Source organism: Chrysemys picta, chromosome 9 (assembly GCF_011386835.1).
Source record: "Chrysemys picta bellii isolate R12L10 chromosome 9, ASM1138683v2, whole genome shotgun sequence".
Lineage (NCBI taxonomy): Eukaryota > Metazoa > Chordata > Testudines > Emydidae > Chrysemys > Chrysemys picta.
The window spans coordinates 99,647,380-99,672,983 of record NC_088799.1 but is presented as its reverse complement, the minus strand read 5'-3'; the positions used below and the strand labels follow the sequence as shown (position 1 = coordinate 99,672,983).

Below are 25,604 nucleotides of genomic sequence, written 5' to 3'. Positions count from 1 at the left end.
TAGCCTTACATGGACTTCTGTATTGCCATAGCAACTCGTTCTTGGCATGGCCTTTGGGCCAAATGCCAGACTGTCAATGGGCGGCGGTTGGGGGGGAGGGCACTGCTGCCCTGTCACCACGCGTGCGCTTCCATGCCCAGGCCCAGTCCAGGAGGTTGTTAAGTTTGTTTTATGCTTTTATAACAAAAGTTAAGCCAATACCTGGTCTCCAGGCTGCTAGGTCACCCCTCCCAGGGGTCTCTAGCTCTCCAGTTCCTGGCAGCACCTTGTCTCCTCCAGCTCCGTTCCCATCTTGGAACGGTCCCTTTGCTCCAGAGACCCACCACAGGAGTCAGCTTGACTCTAGCGTGACCTCTGCTGACTGGGGCTCAGCCGGTCTCAGTCCTGCCCCACCAGCTGCCTACTAGCTGCACTTTATAGGCCCAGGTGTAGCCCAGCCCTCTTCAATTAACTGGATTGGGCTCCCCTGCTCCAGTCCAGTGGCCCTGGGCTCAGTCTATCCACAGAAACCAGCTATCCTGTGACACAGACACTGAAAGGCTAACCGACCAGGTGCTGTATTTTGCGGATTCCAATCCCGGGGAAGAGGGGAACTGGACACAAAGAAATCAACAGATGTAGCAAAGAAGCCATTTTTATCCTTCTTTATTTGTTGAAAATGTCACTTAAAAATAGTTCAAAATAAAAACATTAGAAAAATTGACCTTGCATAAGTAGTAACAGTAAATAAATCTACATGATGAAAGATCGAGTGGAAGGCAGCTGACACAGAGCATCCATCTTAAGACAGACTAACCAGAACCTATTTACAAAGTACTGTAAACAAAGTAACTATGGCAACACTGCTATCAGTTTGTCATGGCTTCCTTTCCTTTATTTAATTTTATTTTATTTTTGGCTTGTTACGCTCAGTACATGCGTCTGTTCCAAAAACGTACTAGCACATCCTCCAGCACATCAAAAATCCTATAAACATGCATATGTACACAGCATAGGTGCAAATAAACTCTAACTAGATGGATATAGTATACCTTTTGCCCAGGACTATAAGTCACAGTCTGGTTTAGTTCACTTATTGATTACAGTTCATGAGCCAATTGTTGCCTGGGTGCATAAGTGCATGCCAGCGAGACAGCAGACACAGCTGGGCTGCTGCTGGGCATGGGGTAGATTACTGCCTCTCCTACCCTGGCTCCCCTAAAAGCAGAGGAGAAGTTACTCTGACAGGAGCAACACAGGGATGTTACTAGGGAAGTCGGAGAACCAGCTTCATGACACCCAGCCACACACCAACATTTCACACTTCTGTCCTTCATAAGTGAATGCATGTTAAAGCCCAGTTCCCAGGCAATGGGGCCAGCGGTCTTAGTACAGCTCAGCTTCACACACTTACTGCTGATGTGCGAAGAGTCAGAGAGCTGGTTGCTTCAGGGACCACCTACCATCGAGAAGTAAGGACAGGGATGGTGAAAGTTGGCCAGAGCAAACAAGGCCCAAGATTAAAAAAAAAAAAAAAATTAAATCAAACAAACAAAATCACCCCAAACAAACTCACAATAAAATGAAAACCCATTTTAAAATGCTCCGCCATTTTTAGAATCCAGCTTTTCAGCCTAATTGCTTCTCATCCCCAAATGCAATTTGCACCACTCAGGTTGAACTTTAATTGCAGTATGAGGGTTATAATTATTCCCTGTAATATTTCCTTCATGAAGAACTTAAAGAGTAATGAGCTATGATATGTGTCTACATCTCTTTGGGACGCTGCCCCTTGATATTCATTCTTAACCGTTAGGATACTCCAGACCTTCTGCTAAAATGAATGATGTATTGCTAGCAAGGGGAAAAAAGCAACCATAACAAAACAAGGGGAGCCCGGAGCCAGATGGAAAGCAATGTGCAGACAGTCTATATATACCCACTATGTGTTCTGTGACTGAGCTGGTATTTCTGCCAGCAATTTGTAAAAACTGTATAAATTCTTATACAGGAGGGAGATTGATCATTGCAGCTCTTGTCAAAGCATAAATGTAAATATTTTTCCTATTGCAACAGAACATTTTTTCCTATTATAAAGCCCCTTTGGGGTGGACGGAGTAATTAGTGGTCACTGTCTTTTTTCATAACCAAGGTGAAGGAACTGCAAATGTTTTAAGTAGGGGGAAAAAACCCTAGCAACCCCTTGTCAAGCCAAGTGTGCATTCCATAAGAGGGGAGCACAGATGGCAAGGTAAAAGCACTGGGAAAATATAAAACGTATTCACTACATGGACGTTTAGAAAGTGAAAGTGTAACAGGACCTAAGTATTAGAGGTCATGCATTAGAAACAGGCCTTTGGGCAAAAGAGAAGTTAACTGTTGTGTTAACCATTAGCTGCTAAGAGGCAGTTTCATCCAACGTGACTTCCCGATGTGCTAATGACAGAAGAAGATCCTACTGCTCCAAGGAGTTAAATTAAAAATGTCTTAAAATGTTAATTGCACATTTTCATCTGTATAAAGGCCACATGAGAACCACACTATTGCAGGGCACCAGCTTGCTCCAGACAACTAAAAAGGGGTGGGGGGAATATTTGGAGGGGAAAACTTCCATCCTTGATTTTCAGAAAACAAGTGCTAGTTGCTTTTTGGTTTTTACCTGACTCCAGCTCAATAAACATTTCCATTTAATAAATTAAGTACCGGGCACGTTAAAAAGAATAAAAAGGAAAGCATAAAAAGTGCTTACATTTCCTTTATAGGAAACCACTGCCAAACCCCTCTTCTGAGTGGCAGTCATTTGCAGACTTCTTATTTGCTTCCAGTAGCAGGTACAATGAGGTATTAGTTGCTGCAGATGAATTGTGAATCGTAGACCCCTTGCTGGCCATTTTAGCTGTTGACTATTTACTTGTTTGTGGTATGTATTATATCCTTATGGAACAGAAACAAACTATTTTTCATTACCACTTTCTTTTTTGTAACGAAAAAACCAAACAAAAAAACCCCACAACAAAATAAAATAAGGAGCAAGACGAGGCAAAGCATCCAGTTCTGCTTCCCAAGAACGCCTGAGGTCACACGCAACTGCCAGCAGCTTCGTCCAGAATTCAAGCTAAAACCGAGGACTTGCGCCCAGTCTCATCCCTGGCACATTCATCAGTTTGCTTCAATAGCCTTCTGACTAACTTCTCTAAATCTTTTCTTGACTTCAGCTCTTCTTCCAAACATTGTTTCATTTTTTTACTCTCCTGTGGGGGGGAAGAAAAAACCTGCTATATTTATTCTTATCAAAGTTCAAAAACCTTATAGGCTCAAAAGAGCGAAGTATTTAAATATGCGGTTGATGTTAAGTGCATGCCTAATGCTTTGCTGAATAGTAATAGACAGACTTAAGCATGTGCTTAAGTGTTTTGCTGTAGCATGGCCTTAATCATCACTGAAAAATGGTGTGGGGGGGAAGCGCCCCCCAAACCCAAACACACCCAAAACAGGAACATTTGACAAAATGTAGTGCTGGTTTCCAAAGATTCACAGACCGGGTCACTTGTGGTTTGGAATAAAGTGAGGGCCTGATCCTGGTCAGCCAGAGCTGTGCTGCTGTACAGGTCCACATCCAAGTTACTGGGACTTCACATGGCCATAAGCATCCACCTGCAGGAATCCCATTCCAGGACCGGCACTGCAAGGCCCTCTGGTAGTGGAGGGATGTCAAGAAGATCCAGAACTAATATATATGGAGATATCCCATCTCCTAGAACTGGAAGGGACCCTGAAGGGTCATCGAATCCAGCCCCCTGCCTTCACTAGCAGGACCAAGTACTGATTTTGCCCCAGATCCCTAAGTGGCCCCCTCAAGGATTGAACTCACAACCCTGGGTTTAGCAGGTCAATGCTCAAACCACTGAGCTATCCCTCCCCCCACAAACTGGGGTACAGGGCAGGAGGAGGAGGGATGCTTCCCTCTCCTACCCCTACGGGGATTAATTTTTACATCTGTTTATCATAATCCTATAAAAGGAACACTACGGACCATAGAGATTAAAGGGCAGGACAATTAAAAAGCCAATATACGGCTGCCACAGGCTAAACCTGTTCTGTTCTCTTCATATACTAACACAAAGTACAGAGCCCCACGGATCCTGCAGCCACTTGGCACATAGAAGTCCTGCTGACGTCAATGGGAAGTGTGCCTGTCAGGCAGCTGCAGAATCAGACCCATAATTTTGAAGGCATCTGAGTCCTCAAAGATCAGCTAATTGATAGAATGTTGGTAGAGCAAGGCCACCTGTTTAATCACTGCTCCTTACTGACAGCACATGCAGAAAAGCTCTAATTACCTGCTTCAATTCTTTGACCTGATCTTTCAGTGCATAAACCGTGTCTACCAGACTTCTAGAAAATAAGCAGAAAATTAAGATAAGAGAGCTGAGGTGCAGTAAATCAAGATCAGAATGAGATTTGCATACAAATAGTTGGGGGAGGTGCTGGCAGTTTGTATTTTATCTTAGGCTGCTTATTCCAGCAGGACTATTAACATTTCTTGAGCTAAGTATGTGCCAGCACTTCAGTGCCGAGGGTCCATCCATAAGACCTTGTTCTGGAGTCTTAGCAGAGGAGCATTTAAACGTCACAGCCATCAAAATGTAGGTCTCTTTTCAAAATTTAGAAAATATTGTTTATCTAGGTCTCAACAACAAAACATACAAGGCATTTATATCGAACGGTATGCATGGAATATGGATGGATGGATGGCCACAAGAATGACTCTGTCGGGGCTTGGCAGGAGCAGTAACGGTTTTACAAATAAATAACCTGTGAAAAGGATTTCCCTTAGTTGTCACAGTGAAAAATCCAGGTGCAGACCCTGAGCTGGTGTACACTGGAATCGCCTCCAATGGAATGATGCTGATTTACGCCAGCTGAGGATCTGGCCTCCAATTTTAAAAAGAAAAGGAGCTAAATACAAATTGGAATCAATCTTGTATTCCTCGCCACCTGAAACTCACACTGAATGTCAAGGGCCATAGTCTGTAAGGATGCGGCTGGATATGTTCTGACCTGAGTACCTATAGCCTTCCAATGACACCTACCCAGAGAAGACATGGCCTGGGTTTTTAAGGTATCACCCCAAATCCACTGGAATTTATCATAAAGTTTAAAGTATAAACACGCAAATAGGGAAGCCTCTAAGCAGCTGACTAGCCTCACGCACTTTTCCTCCGTGACAGTCTGACCATTGCTTCTTGTTTCCTCTATGATGATTTTCTCTTCCTCGGGCAGCAGGACCTGGGGTATGGAGTCTTTGCGAGAACCTAAAAACAAGAGGTGCCAAACAAAAAGAAAAACTGAAACCTTCCACAACAGCTGACACCGTTTAGAAATAACAAGCCTAATTGTGAACTGGCTCACCCTAGTCTATATTAGGAACACCTCCAGTGAAGCCAATGAGGATAGATCATTGAGAAACTGCTGGAGGCAGAATTGGGTCCCCCATTTAGAGTAAGTCCAAATCCTTGTGTTGCCTGCTAGCATTCATTATTTAGTATTTATATGACAGTAGCACCCAGAAGCTCCGGGCAGGATGGGATCCCTGTTGTCTACACATGTCTCCTGCCTTAGAGGGTTTCTTCAAATGCCAGATCAACATTCCTCCTTTGAGCTAACTTGCCATTTAAACCTTGATAACGCACTAGTTTCTGCGCAGTGTGCATCCAGGAGTAAAACTTACAACAGCACGTGCAGAGCCAGACAGGCCAAGCCCGCTAACAATGAGAGCAGAAGTGTCCCCGCTAGATCCCAACAATGCCTACACTGCAGTATGTTAAATACCCACATGGAGTCAGCAACCTTAAAAACTTGTTTTTTGAGCGAGCCCCATGACAGCGGTGGCCACTCTCAATCTAAGCATCGGGAATACTGAAAGAAGGTACATTATGGGCAATGGCCTAATTCAGCAAAGCACTAAAGCACATGCTTAAATACAAGCATGTGTTTAAATCCTATTGACTTCAATGGGACTTTAGCAAGTGCTTAAGTGCTTTGCTGAAGAAGGATGGACTTAAGCATGTGCTTAAGTTAATTGGGGCTAAAGCAGTAAATGGCAAGTTGTTGGAGGCACTCGCTGAATCTAAAATTATTTGATTGCTTATAAATTAAAGTATTTATTTAGGGTAGGAACCATTAGAAGGAACATGTTTCATGGGTCCCAATTTAAAAATGTTTCCTCATCTGATCGTTCACCAATTGACTCTGATCTCTCACCAGCACTGATAAATAGCTGTAGTTCCAGAGTTTCAGAAAATGTTAGATACTCGGGTTCTCATGAAGCAGCTTGTTCTTAAACATGCGGCTGATCAAGAGATAATATTCAAACTTCCTTTCAGAAGCTACCTACCAACCTGAGATTAGCATCAGTTTCTCTTACTCACAGCCACAGGCACAAACTAGGTTTGTATCATTCCTACCAAGTGCTAGCGAAGTAGCTGTGTACTACAACCCAGAGCGTCTGCCATCTTACCTCCTACTTGCTCATCCTCTGTGACAGAAGAAAAACAATAGCAAATAAACCACTAGATGTATGAAATGTCCTTATCTTGATGATTCAGACACCACGGTTTCTTTGCACAAGCTTGATTGCCATATGTTGCAACACTGTTTTTTTCCTAAGAGGTGATCATCATTTCAGATATCTTGTGAATTATGTAATATATTTGTGTGTCTACCTGAACTGAGAGTTTGCTGAAAACCTGCACCAGTGCAGTAGGCCTCAATAACTTTCAGAATCTGGGCATCCTCTTCTAGTGCAGCAGTACCTGCAAAACATTGCAAATATTGGCTAAAAGCAATATCTTTTGGCTTCTTTTTTTCCTCTTTCAAAATCCTTGCAACAAACTCACTTACGAGGCGAGACAGCCGTGCTTGTATGACAAATGGTATTGTCTCTGGGAGTGGGGCAGAGGTGATACTCTCAATTCAAAGGGACGGAGAGCTTTGTATTTCACATGAAGGCCAATTAAGTGGAGTGGTGCCTCCCTTTGGCGGAGGTCTGACTAAAGGAAGGATGGGGATACTAGATAGCAAGTGCTGTGAAGAGTCAGGTAGCTACTACCTATGGTATGAAGGACTTGCAGGGGAAATAAGTGCACTTGTTAAGAAGCTGCAGGCTTAAAACCCCACTGCCAGGATCCTCGAGAGAGGTACAACTAAGACCCAGGTCCTGATTGCTAATCCTGGCTGTCACTGTCTCACTCTTTGACCTTGGACAAGTCACTTCTCTCTTTTAGGGTTTTGTACTGCCACTCTTCATCACAGTATTTGATCCCCTTCAATGTAAAAATCAAAAGTTATGTCCTAAGTAGACTTCATGGAGTCTCCAATAGATCTCCATTAGCGTGATAAAAACTTTTTTGTTTGTGGGGGAGGGGCAGGGGGGAAGAAGGGGAGTTAGATTTTATCAATTTATTTTTTGTTGGCGGGGTTAGCAGTACAAGAAGAAGCCTGCATTGGGAATATTATTCTTATGTTGGAAAGCATTTTTGAAGAGGTAGGTTTTGCAGTGTTCCTTAAAAATGGGCAGACACTGAACTGGCCTGATCTCCTCTGAGAGTTAGTTTCATAGCCAGATCCCCTTGACAAAGAATGTTTTGTCCCCAGCTCTCACAGGCTTCCTTCTTGGGCTTTGTGATCTGCATTGTCCTAGAAGAGCACAGCTATTGTGACGGTTCATAGATTGAAATTCAATTTAACCCATTAACTGCTTTGAAGATTATCATCTCGGTCCCTGTTTCCCTATCTATATGGTGAGGATAATAACATCCCTACCTACCTCATCTTGATTTTGTGATGCTTAAATCAATGGTAAGAGTGATATAAACGCTAAGCATTCCCACAAGGGTTTCACAAAACTAAGATAGATGGCAGCTGTGCATGGCATAGTGGGAAGCTTATGAGTATGAGGAAGGCTTTCAAAAAAATCTCAAAAACAAAGTACCTTTAGTTATTTATGTGCAACATATGATGCATTGAACAAATGGCTCTGTTTTCATTTAAAATCTCATGTAAATTACTTTGCAAACAGAACTCCCCTACAGAAAAGGAAACACTTACTTTTTCTAATAACAAACTCCTCATCAGATGCTTTTCTCTCCGTTTTCCTTTTAGGAAGGAACTTCTTCATTGTCTTTGGACTCTTGCTGGAATCCTAGAGAGAAACAGACTTTCCTTCTAAATAAGAGCCAAAGGTAGCTAAAATAGCAGAGCAATTCAGACTGAATGTGGTTCATCGCATTATGCACTAAACTCCTTTGCACGCAATTATGAAGTTAAGGAAACTTCACAGCTGTTAAGGCTGTTCCCTGCACTAGGTCTGTGTGCACAAATCCCAGTAAAAGCAACAGGAACTGTGCATGTGTCTCAGGGAAATGACAGGGGAATAAAACACAATCAGATGAAATATAATCTTTTGGTAAGTGACTCACATAAATTCACTAGAAATATCAGTATGATCAACTTTTCTGTAGTCAGTTATAAAATTCTCTATGGAATTGTACACATGTTAATTCCTAGACTACATTTTTATTTATAATATAGAACATATCATAAGTAATATAGTGTTTGTTTATATATATATACTGTGACAGACCCAGACCAGTGGGGTACAGGAGTCTGGTAGAGGGCAAATATACTGGTCACTGGATGAGTAGTTTTCTGTTCCCTGAGTGACCAGAGCAGGGGCTGCACTGGAGTAATCAGGAACCTGCTAGAACCAGTTAAGGCAGGCAGGCTAATTAGGACACCTGGAACCAATTAAGAAGAAGCTGCTGGAATCAATTAAGGCAGGCTAATCAGGGCACCTGGTTTTAAAAAGGAGCTCACTTCAGTTTGTGGTGCGAGTAGGAGGAGCTAGGAGCAAGAAGCTGAGAGTGAGAGGGTATGCTGCCGGAGGACTGAGGAGCACAAGCGTTATCAGACACCAGGAGGAAGGTCCTGTGGTGAGAACAAGGAAGGTGTTTGGAGGAGGCTATGGGGAAGTAGCCCAGGGAGTTGTAGCTGTCATGCAGCGGTTACAGGAGGCACTATAGACAGCTGCAGTCCACAGGGCCCTGGGCTGGAGCCTGGAGTAGAGGGCGGGCCGGGGTTCCCCCCCCAAACCTCCCAATTGACCTGGACTGTGGGCTCTTCCAGAGGGGAAGGTCTCTGGGCTGTTCCCCAACCCACATGGTGAATCTCTGAGGCAAGAAAATCTGCCAATAAGCGCAGGACCCACCAAGATAGAGGAGGAACTTTGTCACAATACACACTATATCTGTGCATGTATAATTATAAACACCTTCCCACACACATCTGTATGAAATATAGTCATATACACACAGAGTGTCTGATAAGATTGTAAAGATAAGAAACAAGTTTTTAGTTCTTTTGTTGAGCCACAATCATTCTGATTGATTTTGAAAGCATTTGTATATGACAGGTTATGTGTAATATAAATATAAAGGGTAAAAGATCTAGTAACTATACAAATAACAGGGGTGTCATGTTTTTCATGCAATTCAGCCTTTGTGTCACAGTCCTAAATATTTTTGGTGAGCCTGTTCAAAATTTATATACCAATAAGAATTGAATCATACTCTAAATTATTAAAAGCAGGCACAATTAGGGAAAAGTAAACAGGAGAGGAAGGATCTGCTTAATAAAGGTCACAGCACAAGCATTCTATGTTACAATAAGCCAAAGAGATGTATCTACCCTTACCTTTAAGATATAAGACATCCTCTAAAATGAATATGTAAAGAAAGAGAAGATGAGTGTGAGTGGTCGATGATTTTATTGACCAAGTCCATTTAATCAATAATTCTAAAAACATTTAAATGTTAGTGTTGCAATTAATGTGCTACAAGGATTGTCACACCCTCAATATCAACATGCAAAAGAACCAAAAAGAGCATGGTTTCATGCAAGATTATGAACGTTGAAAAATAAATTAAATGTGAAATACATGGCAAGCAGGCATTCATATACTCCTAATACAGCAAAATAGTGATCATGCTTCAATGAGTAGTAGGATGTCAGTAAATACTGCCTACTTATAACCATACATCTTAGAAATGCAATAAATCACAAAAAATCCAACCTCCATATGCAAGCTAAGACACTGCCTCTGCAGCTGCTCTGCATCTACAACTCCCACCCACCCAGACTTGTGGAGAAGCTGTAGGGTCAGGCTCAGAGGCGTTGCTTGAGGCTCAGATTTGTAACTCTTTCTTCAAGTCAATGGGGGTGAGGGAACATTTGGTATCAGGGTGGCAATGCCCGCTGGTGTGCTGTGAACTGTGTTTTCTAAAGAAGAATGGGACCCTTTCCTAATGAAATTTTTTTTTTCCTGATCAACGTCCTCCTAAATGGGAGACTGCTACAGTGTGAGGCATTGAAATACACCAGAATTCTCCTCCTACTTCACTAGAAATAGTTTCCCCTATAATCATCGTCAATATGGCCCAAATCCTGCCCTCTCCTCAGCAGGCACACAGGGCTCCTAACATGGTGGAACCACTGTGGATCTGTTGCAGAAGAGGACAGAAAGATGCCAGGAGATTTTGCAGGGAGGTGTCCACACACGCTGCATCCAATAGGGTCCCGCACCATGGGTTTCTGTAGTATCCATTTGCTCTGAGGACAGTGTGGAGTGGACAGGGGTTGACTGAATCTCTACTCTTCCCTTCCCTAGGTGTGGGTTGCAAAGGCCACAGAAACCATTCTAGTCCTTAGGATGGATTAGCAAAGTAGCTCCCTGGCCTGATAACCTGCTGTCAGGTGTTCCCTAGCAGTTAGACAAGTTTCATAGCCGAAGTACTGAGGGCCAGATTTGCTCCTACAAGCAGCTCTTACTACAAATGGTTTTGTGGGGTCTCTGGGAAAGATCCAGAGAACCTATATGATAAGGGTTTTGAGGCAAGATTCCTCCTCCAAGTGCACTCACGTGGTTCCCTCTGACCCAACAGAAGTTGCTGTTTGCACAGAAATGTGCTTCTGTAAAAAGAAACCTTACAAGTCATGCAAGGCAGGTAATTTTTCAAGCTAGGAAATGTGTGTCACACCCCATTACTCCAAATCCGGACATGAGAATTTACCGGTGGGCACCGGCTCTCTAATTTCAAATTATGACTAGAAACAGAACAGGAAAAATGACCCAGTTTACATGGAAATGGCAACACTGATACACAGTGCGTAAGCAGAGTTCTGGGGTTTCCTGAATGCAGCTAGCTACGAGAAAGAGCACACAAACCTGTGAAATTCCGCCCTACGAACAAGAAACCAATTGAAATCTTAGTCGATGTCTAAAAATCTCCTCTTTCCATCAAACTCCGCACACACACCCCAAGACAATAATGAATTTCTTTCAATTGAAGCTCTAAATTCTCTTTACAGAAATGGATTTTTAAAATCACTTTTATATGTCTCATAACAGGAACCTGACCTGGTCTGATTTCTCATCCCCATTACATGGTTGTATCCATGAGGTGCAGCCTAAATTTTAAAAGGTCTCATTCAAAGCCATTACTGTGCACCAGGTAATTGCGGGAGGTGTGAATTAAGAATGTATTGTGTTGGAGCCATTTGAGCCACTTAGTGTGAACAGAAATGTTATGCCTTTAAAAACAGAGTCTAATTCTGGCTTCTAGTGCGTGAACATAGCTCCAGTTGGAGTTCATCTGAATTTACACAGGTGTAACACCAGGATCAGAATGTTGCCTTATGTGTTTAAAATTAACTATTTTTCCTTCCTGCTCAAAGTGGGCCAATCAATTAGTGCACATTCCAGATGAGTCATGTCAGATTTGGTTCTACTTGGAATTGGGGTTCTGATTTGCAAAATGCGAACAGCTGTGAAAAGGAGTTTTATCTTTAAGCTACAAAATGGTGTCGGGAATGGTCCACATACACATCCTAGCAGGTGAGGTCCACTTCCCAAGACTCCTCTTCACAACTGGCGCTAAAGAGCACCCTGCCAGGAACCTCAGTAAAGTGGGTCTGAGCTGAATGGCTCATTCCTAGATCCAATCCTGTCAAAATGCACGGGAGGCATGCTGATACGGGCAGTGAGAGACAAATCAACTACACATGCTGGGCCTGGTCCGTAGACATTAAATAAGTGGCTTTTAATTGTCAACCTGGCATCTCTCCATGAACACTAGCTTCACTTACACATTTTAAATTAAGGTTTGTGTGGGTGGGGCCTGGGGGCTGCCACCAGAACATTGCCCCTTAGCACCAGTGGCGGATTAATGATTTTCCCACCCCTAGGCCCTGAAATAATTGCTGCCCCGGGCCCCATATGAACTTATTAAATATCAATATTTTCAATATCAACACCAATATTTTCACTTTTTACTTCACTACTAATTTCAACTATTTTTTCTGTCTCACTGTCGGCACTAATGATACAACAAAGGAATCTATTTTGTGCATTTTGGCTATCATTTCATTTTCCCTTTCTTTCTTTTGTATAACTTTTTTTTTTTTTTTAACTGAGAATCGCTTAATTTCTTCCTTCTGGTCATGTTAATGTTTAGGATTCTCGCGAGTATGTTTACTAAATGGTGTCGCGCCGTCACTGGTGGTTTCAATACGCGCTATGATTGGTAGAATCGCAATGTTACTGATGCCGCAATTACAAAAATGCTGCTATTATAAATGTGTTGGCCTAGGTGATAATACGCCGCTGCTTAGCAAAGAGGGCATTGCTGACATCCACTTTGTGTGGGGGATCATAACAGCTTGCCCCCATGCTCAGCAGAGAGTTTTTCACTGTACAGTAGGCTTCACACACCAGGATTTGACTCTAAGTCACATGGTCATTTTCTTATCACACAAGAGTGGCTATGGAATCACCATTAATAAATTCTCTTCTTGAGAAATCTTAAACTGTTTTCTAGACATATAGTCTAACATGTGCTGTGTTGCAATTACCCAGTAATAACTTGTGAATGAGATTCAAAGGGCTGTGGTGTCAATAGTTATAGTGGTCAACCTATACATTTTTGGCCTATTTTTAAAAAAAAAATCCATTTATTATTGCAAAGCAGGGATTCATCCTTAGATTAAAATGTAGTAAGTGGGCAACAGTTTGTCATGCAAGTATGAAACTGCTTAGTCAACATTAGGGACTCAGAGCATGCAAAGATTAAGGGGTCTTAAAACCCAATTTAGTTTTCAAAATAAAATTTCTGAATTTCCTTAATTAAAAAAATCATCTCAACTGCCACAGTGATGTCTCAACCCTCCTCCTAAATAATTCACTCCTGCAGTCCGCAGACCCCCTGCTCACCAGGTTTCAGAATATTGCAGGCCCTGAGAGGGGGCTGTTATAACAGAAGGGTGGCTGACACAAGCCTAGGATGCATCTAGGACCATCAGACAGTAATGTTCACACTTTTATTGTAACCAGGACGATTGGTGATTCAGCTGTTTAGTCATCTACTGCTACCGGGAACATTACACAATTACTCAGTTTATTCTAAGGGAGGGAAGGATGGTCTTGTGGTTAAAACAGGGGACTAAGAATCAGAGCTGGGTTCTATTATGGGCTTCCCCACCGACTTCCCGTGTGTCACCTAAGCCCCGGAAACTGAGTTTCCCCAGGGGAATAATACTGACAGGGGATCCGTGATCTAGCACCAAAAATACAGGGTGGAGAAATATAATCAAAATTAATGGTGGTTTCCTTCCCGCAACTTTCTGTGTTGAGCCCAGTTCTGAGGTCCTCATGTACGTAAAACTCTCAAATGGAAGTTTTGCCTAAAGACTGCAGGACTGGAATCAGTGGAAAATATTAACTCTTCAATCCTGCAAATAGGTATGCACTTAACTTAAAGCACAAAACTAGTTCCATTGACTTGGTGGGACTTACATGATTAAAGTTAAGCATTTGCATAAGTGTTTGCAAGATCAGGGCTTTATTTTGTTCAGCCCTTTAATTTAACACCTATCTTGGTTAAAGGTCATTAAACCTACTCCTTTCTACTCTCATCATGCAAAACAACTCTGCACAAACATTAAAGATTTCTATGAAAGGCACAATACGCTGCATGTATCCAAGATTACCTCTTTGTAACCTAGAGCTGCTGATGGTCTGAGCGGAGGAGCAGGTCGGAGACAACTTAAGGTCCAGGGTTTAAGGATTTTGGGCGGTTCCAGTGGTCCACGAAGCTGTCCAGTAGAACTAAAAGTCTGAGAAAATACCTGATGAGATTGTGAAAGCGGTTTGCCTTCACATACAATATGTGAGAGGGAAAAAAGGACCTTTCTCCATCCGAACTACTGTAAGGTCATGGCTTACCACAAAGATAGCAAGGGACATTAGAAAAATGACATGAATAGCTAGCTATAGTGTTAGGTGTGAACTCTACAGTCACAGGCATGATGAGGCTCCAGAACCATGACCTCAATGTGAAAAATCCTGTAGCTCTATAAACTGGTCTGAAATCAACAAGATGAAATTCAATAATGACAAGTGCAAAGTACTTCACTTAGGAAGGAAAAATCAAATGCACAACTACAGAATGTGGAGTAACTGTCGAGGTGGGAGTGCTGCCGAAAAGGATCTGGGGGTTATAGTGGACCACAAACTGAATAGGAGTGGCCAATGTGGTGCAGCTGCAAAAAAGGCGAATATGATTCTGGGGTATATTAACAGGAGTGTTGTATGTAAGACACAGGAGGTAATTGTCCCACTCTACTCAGTACTGGTGAGGCCCCAGCTGGAGTACTGGGTCCAATTCTGAGCACCACAGTTTAGGAAAAATGTGGACAAACTGGGAAGAGTTCAGAGGAGAGCAACAAAAATGATGAAAGGTTTAGAAAACCATTGAATCTTGAAAAAAGAAGACTGATGGGGGACCTGATAAGTCTTCCAATATGTTAAGGGATGTTAAAAGAGGATGGTGATCAATGGTTCTCCATCTCCACTGAAGGTAGGACAAGAAGCAATGGGCTTCATCTGCAGCAAGGGAGGTTTAGGTTAGATATTAGGAAAAACTTTCTAACTACAAGGCTAGTTAAGCTCTGGAATAGGTTTCCAAGGGAGGTTGTGGAAGCTTTAAAAACAAGTTGGACAAACCTCTGTCAAGGATGATCTAGATTTACTTGGTCCTGCCACAGTAGAGGGGACTGGACTTAATGACTTCTCGAGGTCCCTTCCAGACCCACATTTCTATGATTCTGTGAAACTGGCTAGACACAAAACTATCTGCTTTTGTCACATTAGGTAAGAAGCCTAGTGTCAATATCGAGATCCAATAAATTCAGAAAGGACTGGAATGGTACAACATACTTACAGAATGAGCGCTCCAGGACTGTGTTTTGGATATTGTGCTGCACGTCCCTTTGGTTAGCCTTTGCAAATGGTCGAGCCATTGGTGCAAATCCTGGCTGCTGTTACAGGACACTGTGATTCGTTCTATCATGTTCCCTGCATTAGAGGGTTAAATTACATTCGTTATAAAATGGCATCAATCCACTGGAGAAATTCAGCCCAACTCATTCTGACAACAAGCACCTCCTGTGTTTGCAATGCGATATGGCTACAAGGCCCTCTATATGCGCCTGTTCCAAAGCCCAACTAAGTCAATGGGAGTTTTTCTTCTAGGGTCAGTGGGCTTTGGGGATCAAGCACTCTGTGACTCTGGTATGACTGTATCTGGAATAGTGTGCTCAATTCAGGGCACCTCATTGCTGGAGAGATATTGACAAACTGGAGGGAGTTCAGAGAAGATCAGCAGAAATGACCAGGGTACTGGAGGGATAAACTTGTGAGGAATTATTAAAAGATAAGTGTAGCTTCACTAAGCAGTAACTAAGGGGGGCCGTGATAACAGTCTACAAATATTTACAGGGTTCAAATGCTAATGATGCAGCCAAAGTACTGACCATGATACAAGGTTGGTCTAACTAGGAGTCATGGAATGAAATTATGAAAGGGAAAATTTAGTTTGACTATTAGGAAAAGCTTCCTAGCAGTGAAATGTTTTGGGCTGTAGAATGATCTGTCGGGGACCCCAAAGCACAAGACATTTATAACTAGAATGGTCAAGAAAGTAGGAAATATCAATCAGGGAACAATGCTGCATTGGTCAGGAATGGACTGGATGATCCAGATCTCTTTCCATTTCTAGCTCGCCTCTGATGATACTCTGACTCAATGCGCAGAAGTAGTGGCTTGTGAATAAACGGGTAGTAGATTATGGAAGTGGTTCCCAACATTTTTAGAGGACTGTACCAATTTAAACAGCCCTTGGCTGTACCCTACACTCCCCTCTTTCCTCAGCATACAAGCTACTGTTAACCCATAATGGAGTCTGAAGCAGCCCACGCCCAGTCATGGCAGATTAAACTGCACACAGATGGATCAAAAGCAGACCCCCTTCTTGTTCATCAAGGGAGCTGGACACACACAACTCAGATGTCACTGTAGCATAAGGACAAGAAAAGAATAGCATCTCATAGCAGTGAAAGTGTAAAGCATCTCATGTAGTAGCAGCTGGGAACTACTTATCCAGTAGATGCTGCTCCCACTGGACAGGAAATGCACAAAGTGTAGTGACCTGTGATTTCAAAAGCATGCTCGGTCCCTTCTGTTCCTTCTAATTTTGTCAGCGTCATTCCTGTTAACGGCAGTTTTCCCTAAAAAAAAAAAATGAGAATGATTCAGACTCTACATCTATCATTTTTAGACAATTTGCCTCCCTCACGAGTCACCACCAGAAATCATCGAAGGCTTCAGAAAACCAGAGAAGATTCCCCTTCAGTCTGTGGATCTAGATTTCCCTGTCCTTAGCAGGCCAAACACAAGGGCAAGTCCATTCAAGAATCTCCCATGCTAACTTAATTATAATAAATTATAGCACCTAGCTCTTACATAGTGCTTTTCCCCCATAGCTCTCAAAAGCTTTACAAAGGAGGTCATTTTCACTAACTTCCATAAGCCTCTCTTATAGAAAAGTCATGTTGCACAACTGAGCTGTCAGTCTCAAATCAAAGCCAAAGAATACCCATCATGACTCCTTTACTATTACCATGATTGCTCGTATCCATGTGTGCTTGAGTGTGATAAATCAGCATGAGGCTGTTCCTTTCTTGGGAATTATTTCATGCCTCCAGTAGCTCGTGGGGAATAAAGCCAAAACAGAATGATTTCCACCACTCAGTAGTGTAGTAAGCCCCAAAAAATGCATTGCCTGGAGCATTGCATTATGTAAAATGGAAATTATCAGCCTCTGGTTAAAAAAAAAGGTCATAATGAAAGCTTTTAACCAGGCATTATTGAGATGGGGGTGGTACACGCCACCGACACCCAGTTTGAAGTTTCTATTTGGGTTCAGAATGGTAAAGCCATGTCAGCATTTATTGTGCAGCCACAGTAATTGCTCAGAACTCTCTGAGTATAAGAAAGTGAGATATTTTAATGCAAGGGCACTCACGCTTGTGGAAACTGTCTAACGACTCCCCATGCTGGTATGTATGGTAAGCTAGAGTTCTCAGTTTCCTGGCGGTGGGGGGGTTAGCACCACAACAGAGAAGTTTCAGAAAGCAGAGGAATTTGATCTGATTACAGACATTTGGTTTCCTTCTTTACGCCCAAATACTTGCAACTTCAAATCAAATGTGCCTACCTGATAGATGAACCCAGTCATCCGAGGGCTTGCAGACAACATTAGCAGAACATTGGAAAACAACATGAAATACCTCTCTTCTTTCTCCTAAAGTGAAAAATACATTCATCTTACAATGCATCACAAAGATTTTCCTCAGAGACATTAGTTCCCAATGACCATAATGGGACCAGAACTGAGTCTATTAATTTAAAATTTACTTATTTTCTTTACTTAATAGCCCTTCAGAGACTACAGACATTCATACATGCATCCTCCCAAGCATTAATTTGGCTGGCAGTGAGAAGTACCAATGTTCTTACTAGGTAAATACTTGATCAAAACCAATAAGAGCTACTGTAGTAAGAAATTACTCTCATATAATACACACCCACGTACACATATATATGTAGTAGAATATATAACACATATATTAATACATATATAGAGAGAGCATTAGAGGGTACCACGTCTCACTTGTTTATTTAAAACTTAAAGGTCAAAACCTACCATGATTCTACCCGCAGAACTTCTGGTAACAGCAACAGGAGTAGTGCATATAGATTGGTGACAGAACACGTTCACTTGACAATACGAAAATAGCTTTTTGTTTGAGAGATAAATGCCAGTCAGATAGGGCATGAGCCTCCACGGTGCTGAGCACTCAGGATCTGATCCAGGGATGCATTTAAGCACATGCTTAACTTTAAGTATATGAGCAGTCCCATTGACTCCTGAACTTAAAGTTAAACAGATGCTTAAGTGCTTTGTTGGGCCGGGGCCAGAGCTCTTAGCATCTTTCACAAACACGACCATGATAAAGAGAATTTTGTTACCATTTTAGCATTAAGAGGAAGAGAAGGACTTTTGCCATGTTAAACACCTTACCTCACTTGCCCCACACTGTACCATGACCTGTGACATATAGATTACATTGCCCATGGTTTTGATATCCTCCCCTTCCCATCCTGGAATGGACTCTGAAAGGATCTGCAATTCAAGTTGTTTCCTCTTTCTCAGCTCCTGGCACTGTGACTGTAAAGCCGACATCACAGACAAAAAAAAAAGTTTTGTTAAAATGAGACCAGGAAAACGTCAGAATCAAACCTGCTCTGGCCCACCAAGAAGAGTTTTTCTGGCAATGCTCCTATCAGTCTAGTGGCTAACACCAACTGCAGTCATTAGAGTGACCACTTCAAGGAGAATGTCTTTCTACAGGCCAGATTTTTAAAAGGTATTTAGGATTTTCAAAGGCATCTAGATATCTAAAATGCATTGATTTCAATGGGTGTTAGGTGTGTAGGTGCTTTTGAAAATCCAACTAGGTGCCTAAATACCTTTAAAAATCTGGCCCTAACATTCTACATTATAAATTACTTATTTAGGGTCACCATGAACCTTTCTAAAGATTCTGGCTTACTGTAACTTTCCCTTAATAAAAAGTATCAAAAATCTGGCCTTAGAGGAAGACCAGAAGAGACCAGGCCACCACCAATTATCTCAATGAGAAATCAACAGCATCACTCAGCTTTATACAATAGAATTCAGGCAAGCAGGAAATCTGAAATTTGCTGTATTGTACTAAGTTTATTAAAGTCACAACAGTTTGATGAATTACGAAGTCAGAGGTTATTTTAAAAATGAAAATTAGAAAAAGAGAAAATAAAGGGGCACTGAGGTGTATGTTCTTTTGTCAAACAGCCCTGTATCTAAGTGAAAAATGTACCCATTTTCTAAGCCAAGATGGCCACAGAGTGGGAATTGTGAACTTTCTATTTTTGTAGGTTTTTAATGAGAAAACAGCAATTTTTGTCCAAACTGTAAATAAAATTAAATTGGAAGGGGTGCAAAACTGCATGAACCAGATCAGCAAATATTTTCCTATTAAATACTGCATAACAAAAACTGTGAATTTTGCACATCTTGAGTACGTAGACAGAGGAATAAAATAACTTAAAAGGAATCCATTTAAGTTGACCTAAAACCAGAATATCTAGTTATAGTTCAACAGAATGGGCCAAACACTCAGCCTGTCTAAATCTGTACAGCTCCAATGAGCAAAATGTGTTGCTCTTCTTTCCAGCTGCCTTAGTTGCCACATGGGAATAATTATACAAGATACAAATGAAAAAGAAAATGCAGGGGCTGCTCAGAAAAATTTACATTTAAAAAAACCTAACAAAGTCATTATAAATTTAGTCTCATTAATTGTATCTAGGTTCAGGAGTAGTGATTATACATACATGATCTCACTCTCTGAGGGCAAAGGGCTTGGTCCGAAGCACTCTGCAGTCAATGGGAAAACTCTCATTGACTTCAATAGGCTTTGGATCAGGCCCTAACTCCTGAAGTCTTTATACAGTGTGTACACAGGCAAAATTCCCAGTGAAGTCAATGGAGGGGCTGACTGAGCAAGGATTGCAGGATCTTGTCCGAAAGCACATGCACTACTCAGTGGGGCTGTGGAAGCAGTTCCTTATGGAACCTGATATAAGGTGAAGTTCTGATGGAAGGAAAAATCCTGCAAGGCTGAGCCTTGTCTCAATTTTTACTCAGTCCTCACACTGGCCAAGTTCTTATTTCTTACTCCATTTCAAACTCAGGATTTCAGCCAGTTTTGTACAAATCCTTCAGGGGCTGTGACCCTTTCACTGTGGCTGAAGGAGGAGCCCCCGTTGGCTGTACCCTTGAAGCACTCATTTTTAGAACCAGAGTTTAGTGGTTTCCTTTTGGTTTGCAAAACTTTGTGCCAAAAGTCATGCGGTACAAGTCACAAGGCAGGTCTTCTGTGACCCTGATTGGCTGAACCTGCAGTTCAGGAGATGCAAACCCACATAAAACCTACAAAAGTTTTCTGCAATCCCTAAAACCACTGTATTATATCACCCTGCTGCTACGACGGGGCTACAAATAGCATTTTCGTTAGCTTTGTGCAACCAACACACTCTGCTTGGAAGCATACGCTTGACTGATCCCTGACTCCATGAGAGTCATGCACGCATATCTGAAGGTAGAATTTAACTCTTTGACCATTTAACCTCAGACATATAGTAAGTACACTACAGTGATAAGTAAGAGCCCAATCCTGAGATGGGCTGAGCATCAGCAAATCCCACTGAAGCCCACGAGATTTGCAGATGCTGGAGTCCCTTGCAGAATTAAGTGCTTAGCTTACCTTATGCACCACAGAGAGTTTAACAATAGGACCTAATACATGAATAGCTCAAGTACAAATCTCCTTAAATTACTAGCATCTCTAAAGCTTAAAGCCATTTTGAAGTTAATATAACTGAATTACTCCCCTATTATCTGCTATAATGAATGCAAATTGTTGAGCTTCTAAGTAAATGGAACGTGACACCCTGTTTCCTGTTTTCTATGAAATTTCTCCTCCCTCCTTTCTTCATCTGCATCACTAATCATTGTAAACTTGCATCTTCTCTGCTAAGGAAGGAAGGAAGCTGGACCACATCTGGAGTGGTTATAGTGAAAGGTATTCAGTAGCTTAAGAGACACAGAACAGAACTTCCTTGATAACTGAGCATGAAACCTTCCCCAGTAAAACGGTCAGCCATGTGGAAGGTTTTCTTTCTCCTTTCATTTGCAAAAAGGTTCTAAAGTGATTTGGAATGATTAATTGAAATATGTTCACTACTGAATTGCTACTGATTGCTTTACTGTTATTTGCAAAGACACAAAGAGACAGTAGACTAATAGCGTCTCTACGTATTGCCATTTCACATGGTATTATAAATGTTTATCATATACAAGGACCTGATCCCAAGGCCATGGATACCAGTGGAAAGAATCCCAATTAAATCAACGGGCTCTGGATCAGGCCCAGAATGCATCTCTTTATTAGAAGTGGCAGTTGAGTCAGATACTTGTGTTAATCCTTCATAGCTCATTTTAATGAGTAAGGAATTGTGCAATTACATGTAGCAAAAATGACAAAGGTGTAAAGGGGAAAGAGATGAAAGGAAACTCCCCACCCACACGTGGCTTCCTTATGTGGCACACATTTAAAATACGTTTCTTTATCTAGTTAGATACTACACACTACAGAGATCACAATGCAATTGTTGGAACATGCTACCAGATGGCAAAGTCACGCAAAATTTCAAATAAGGTGTCTCCATAACCCGTCTTTTCCATTCTAAAAGACCTTTTCACGAGGAGGCAAATGTCAGGCTTGACTCACTCTTTGTGAAACACAGCACAGAGAAGGAGCACTCTATTTTGAGAATCGCCACCTACCACAAGGGACTTGAAAGATGTGAATGCTTTCAAAACCTCTTCATGATCCGGATGTGCCTCCTAGCGAAGGAAGAAATCTTTGTTAGTTATGAATAGCAGCAGCATTTGGAAAGGCAGATTTCCCCCATTACTGCCATGGTTTAAAAGCCATGGAAATTCTATATGGTCATATGGAGCTGGGTTGCAGCCATTCAGCACAGGGAGTATGCAGTATGGCCCGGGAAACTGCACATCCCAGTGGGGTGAAGGACCCACCAAGTTCTATCCTTCACTCTTCTACTGCCTTCATCATCCTCATGTGATATAAAGCAACTCAGTGAAGTGCTGATGCAAAACTGTTCAACAAAAGAAAAGGGATCAAGGATAGATACCCTTTCAGCTCAACCAAACATTGCTTTTAAAGAAAACTACAACCCAGTGCCAGATTGTATAGGGCAAAGTTCTGCTCTCTTGTCCACAAAACATATTCTCGTATGAAATATTCCACCGCATCGCCTCCCATTAACGTCAGTGGGAGCTCTGCAAATACACAGAGAACAGAAGGCTAGAGGGGCAGAGATCAGGGCAGGACACTGCCCTTAGTCTCTGCCTCCATCACTGTATGCATATGGCCGTTCTGATATTGAACAGACACACACAATTCCCATCAACTTCAACGAGAGTAGTTCACACAGATCAGTGGGCAGAATTTGACCTATACATTATACACTCTTTATAACCAAAATCCAGAGCCCAGTCGCTGGACATTGTAGCTGGGCCAGTCATGGGAAGATGGGCCAAGGACAGTGCTTAATTTGTAACAAAACAGGTGCTGGGACTCAAACGAATAGGTGCTGGGGGCTCAAGCAAAATTTTTTTACTTTCATAACTGATGCAGCAAGCCCTGGCAAGCCCCAGCACAAATTAAGCTCACAACATACAGCCACTCCCACTTCTATCACATTTACTTATCACCTTGATTTATACACTCATACAAGGTGCGGCACGTAGAAACCCACTCACCATGTTCACAATCTAGAAACCAACACAAAGAGGTGATCTGTGTCTGACCAACCCTCCAGCTCTTCTCTCACCTTGGTTAGAGTGTTGGCCACAACCGCTGTGGGCATGCAGTCAGAGAAGCATGGGCAGTAGTCAGTGAGAGCGGTAGGGGAGTGTCTCTTTTCCCCGTTCCCTCTCTAGCCTGGGCCCTACACTAGAAACATTAGCCGTTGCTGACATGCACAGCTGGGATGGTGTTGGAAGGAATGGAAGTGCAAAGTGCAGACCAGACCAAGCCCTGTTTAGCCCAGCTATAGAAAACATGGCTGATCTTTCCCTGGAGCAGATGTAACATGGAGAGACCCCAGTCATCAGCAGGCAGGATCGAACCTGGGACCTCTAGGCTTAGTATATGAACCTCTACTGCATAAGCTAAAAGCCACATGTCGCTTAGCTAAGGCTGTGGCCGACTCATCAATCTCTAGCGGGGTGAGGTGTCACTTGAGGGGGACAGGGCGCCACACCGAGCAAGCAGGGGTTACACCAGTGCTCACCAACTGGTCAATCCTAGAGGATCTCCCAGTCGATCGCAATCTCCGGCGGCACAGTGGGTCTGCTGCTAAGACAGGCTCCCTGCCTGTCCAGGCCCTACCCTGCTCCCGGAAGTGGCTAGCACTGCCCCACAGCCCCGAGGGTTGTGGGGACAGGGGTCTCCCTCCACGCGCTGCTCCTGCCTGCAAGCACCGCCCCCGCAGCACCCATTGGCTGGCAGCAGGAAGCTGTAGTCAATGGGAGCTGCAGGGGCGGTGCTTTCAGAGAGGGGCAGCGTGCAGAGCCATGTGCCCCCCTCCCCCAGGGGCAAGTTGGCCCCTTCTGGGAGTGGCGTGGAGCCAGGGTAGGCAGGGAGCCTGCATTAGCAGCAGCTGCAGACTGGGAGCTGCTGGAGGTAAGTGCTGCCCAGCGGGAGGCTTCACCCCAACCTCCAGCCTTGAGCCCCCTCCCAGAGCCAGCACCCCATACCCCCCTCCTGCACCCTGAACCTCAGCCCTGAGCCCCCCTCCCAGAGCCAGCACCCTTTACCCCCTCCTGCACCCTAACACTCTGCCCCAGCTCGGAGCCCCCCCCCGCAACCAAACTCCCTCACAGAGCCCGCACCCTGCATTCCCATCTACACCCCAACCCCCTGCCCCAGCCCTGAGCCCCCTCCCACACTATGAACCCCTTAGCCCCAGCTCAGAGCCTGCACCCCCTCCCAAACCCCAACTCCCTTCCCCAGCCTGATGAAAGTGAGTGAGGGTGGGGGAGAGTGGGTGACAGAGAGAGGGGGGATGGAGTGAATGGGGCGGGGCTTTGGGGAAGGGGCAGAGCCTTGAGGCAATCCTGGATTGCCCTTAAATTCAAAAAGTGATCTTGGGAATAAAAAGGTGGGAGCCCACTGCGTTACACAGACATAGCTGGCCTGAGCAGAAACAGCGTCAGCAACCAGATGGATTATCTGTACTAGGATTTTTAACACAGCGGCTCACCTGAACCTAGGTTAACAAGGGTAGGACATTTTTAGGACACTTCCCTGGTGTGAACAAGCCTCTAGTTGCCCACCCAGAGCTGAGCTGTGTTTTGGATAAAAAGTCTGGATAAAATGTGTCCTCTGGGACTGAATCCTATCCCGGTGCCGTAACCAGGCGACCTGATCTCCCCTCTCTCACCTCTCTGCTGCTGTCAGCATTTGATACATTTTGCTAGGGCCAAATTTCCGAATAAGCCAGCGACATGGAAGCTTGTGGAGAACTGTAGAAGCTTTCCAAAAATATAAATATCTTATTTAGCAAGCCTCAAAACTGAGCTTACTTTGGGCATTTCTCAGAGCCCTGCCCTGGTGCCAGGACTCTCTGCCGCCTCCTGCGTTCAGCACATGTGGCCCACTATGACTGCCGCAGAGCGTCCCAGCTCCTCGCCAATTCACCCAGTGCTGCAAGCACACAGGACAGCAGCAACTCCACAAGCAGCTGTGTGGGAGCTGCCTTGGGCAAACCGTCCGGAAGAGGCCTAACACCGGAGCCTCACCAGACCCTTCTCCAGAAATCCCCACCCCCACAACGGATGAGCACCTCTCCCATCCACCCTCTAGGGCCTGCTCCCCATCTGGTGCCACCAGCTCTGCTTGAACCTCAGCAGTTTTCCCGGGGTAGCTCCTCCTTGCCTGCACTAGCCCCGTTTCCACTCTTCCTCTGCCCCACCCTGGTTGTATCCCCTCCTTCCTCATTGCCCTCTCCCCACTGTGTGCTCCTGCTGCCTGCAGGGTTCTCGCTTGCCACGGGGAGGGTCTGTTCATGGATACTCCTGGTGCCTGAGCAGAGCAGCTGCCTCGCTGGTATGAGTGCACCTGTGCTGGGAGAAGCCCGGCGCAACAGCAGAGCAGCCTTTGGTTGCTACACTGGGAGCAGTGGCCTCTTGTGGCCGCCGACCAGAATTGCAAATAAAACATCTATTTTGGTCCAGCTCCTCAAGGACACAACATGGGGACCCAGGACAGAGGTCAAAATCTGTCCTGCTCAAAATGAGGGTGCTGGCCAATCTGCTGCCCTCACCTCTTCACCTCCTGTCTCATTAGCCTAGGCACCCACTACTTTCATAGCCCTCACTGCCACGGTGTCCGAGAGCCCCCTGCCCTCTCATATCTCCCTCCTGCTGCTGCAGTGTCCAGAGGGCAGGGCTCAGGGCCACCACGGGTAAGGTGCT

General features: G+C 43.7%; 1 protein-coding gene across 14 annotated transcripts in view; it reads right to left on the bottom strand.

Moving 5' to 3' along the window:
• Nucleotides 1–629: 629 nt before the first annotated feature.
• The window catches only part of ARHGEF6 (Rac/Cdc42 guanine nucleotide exchange factor 6), a 58,050-nt gene continuing 33,075 nt past the window's right edge, over nucleotides 630–25,604 (bottom strand). For 3 of the 14 annotated variants that reach the window (XM_042851134.2, XM_042851139.2, XM_042851140.2), the window contains 12 exons: nucleotides 21,885–21,944; nucleotides 18,516–18,662; nucleotides 17,649–17,735; nucleotides 16,581–16,659; nucleotides 15,315–15,448; nucleotides 14,083–14,220; nucleotides 9,733–9,753; nucleotides 8,089–8,182; nucleotides 6,705–6,794; nucleotides 5,186–5,294; nucleotides 4,320–4,374; nucleotides 630–3,230 (listed from right to left, as the gene is read on the bottom strand). In XM_042851134.2, the coding sequence (XP_042707068.2) occupies nucleotides 3,090–3,230; nucleotides 4,320–4,374; nucleotides 5,186–5,294; nucleotides 6,705–6,794; nucleotides 8,089–8,182; nucleotides 9,733–9,753; nucleotides 14,083–14,220; nucleotides 15,315–15,448; nucleotides 16,581–16,659; nucleotides 17,649–17,735; nucleotides 18,516–18,662; nucleotides 21,885–21,944 (1,155 nt within the window). In that variant the 3' untranslated portion in view covers nucleotides 630–3,089. The remainder of the gene's footprint in view (nucleotides 3,231–4,319; nucleotides 4,375–5,185; nucleotides 5,295–6,704; nucleotides 6,795–8,088; nucleotides 8,183–9,732; nucleotides 9,754–14,082; nucleotides 14,221–15,314; nucleotides 15,449–16,580; nucleotides 16,660–17,648; nucleotides 17,736–18,515; nucleotides 18,663–21,884; nucleotides 21,945–25,604) is intronic. The other 11 variants (XM_065557326.1, XM_065557330.1, XM_024099833.3 and 8 more) reach the window with 10 other exon arrangements.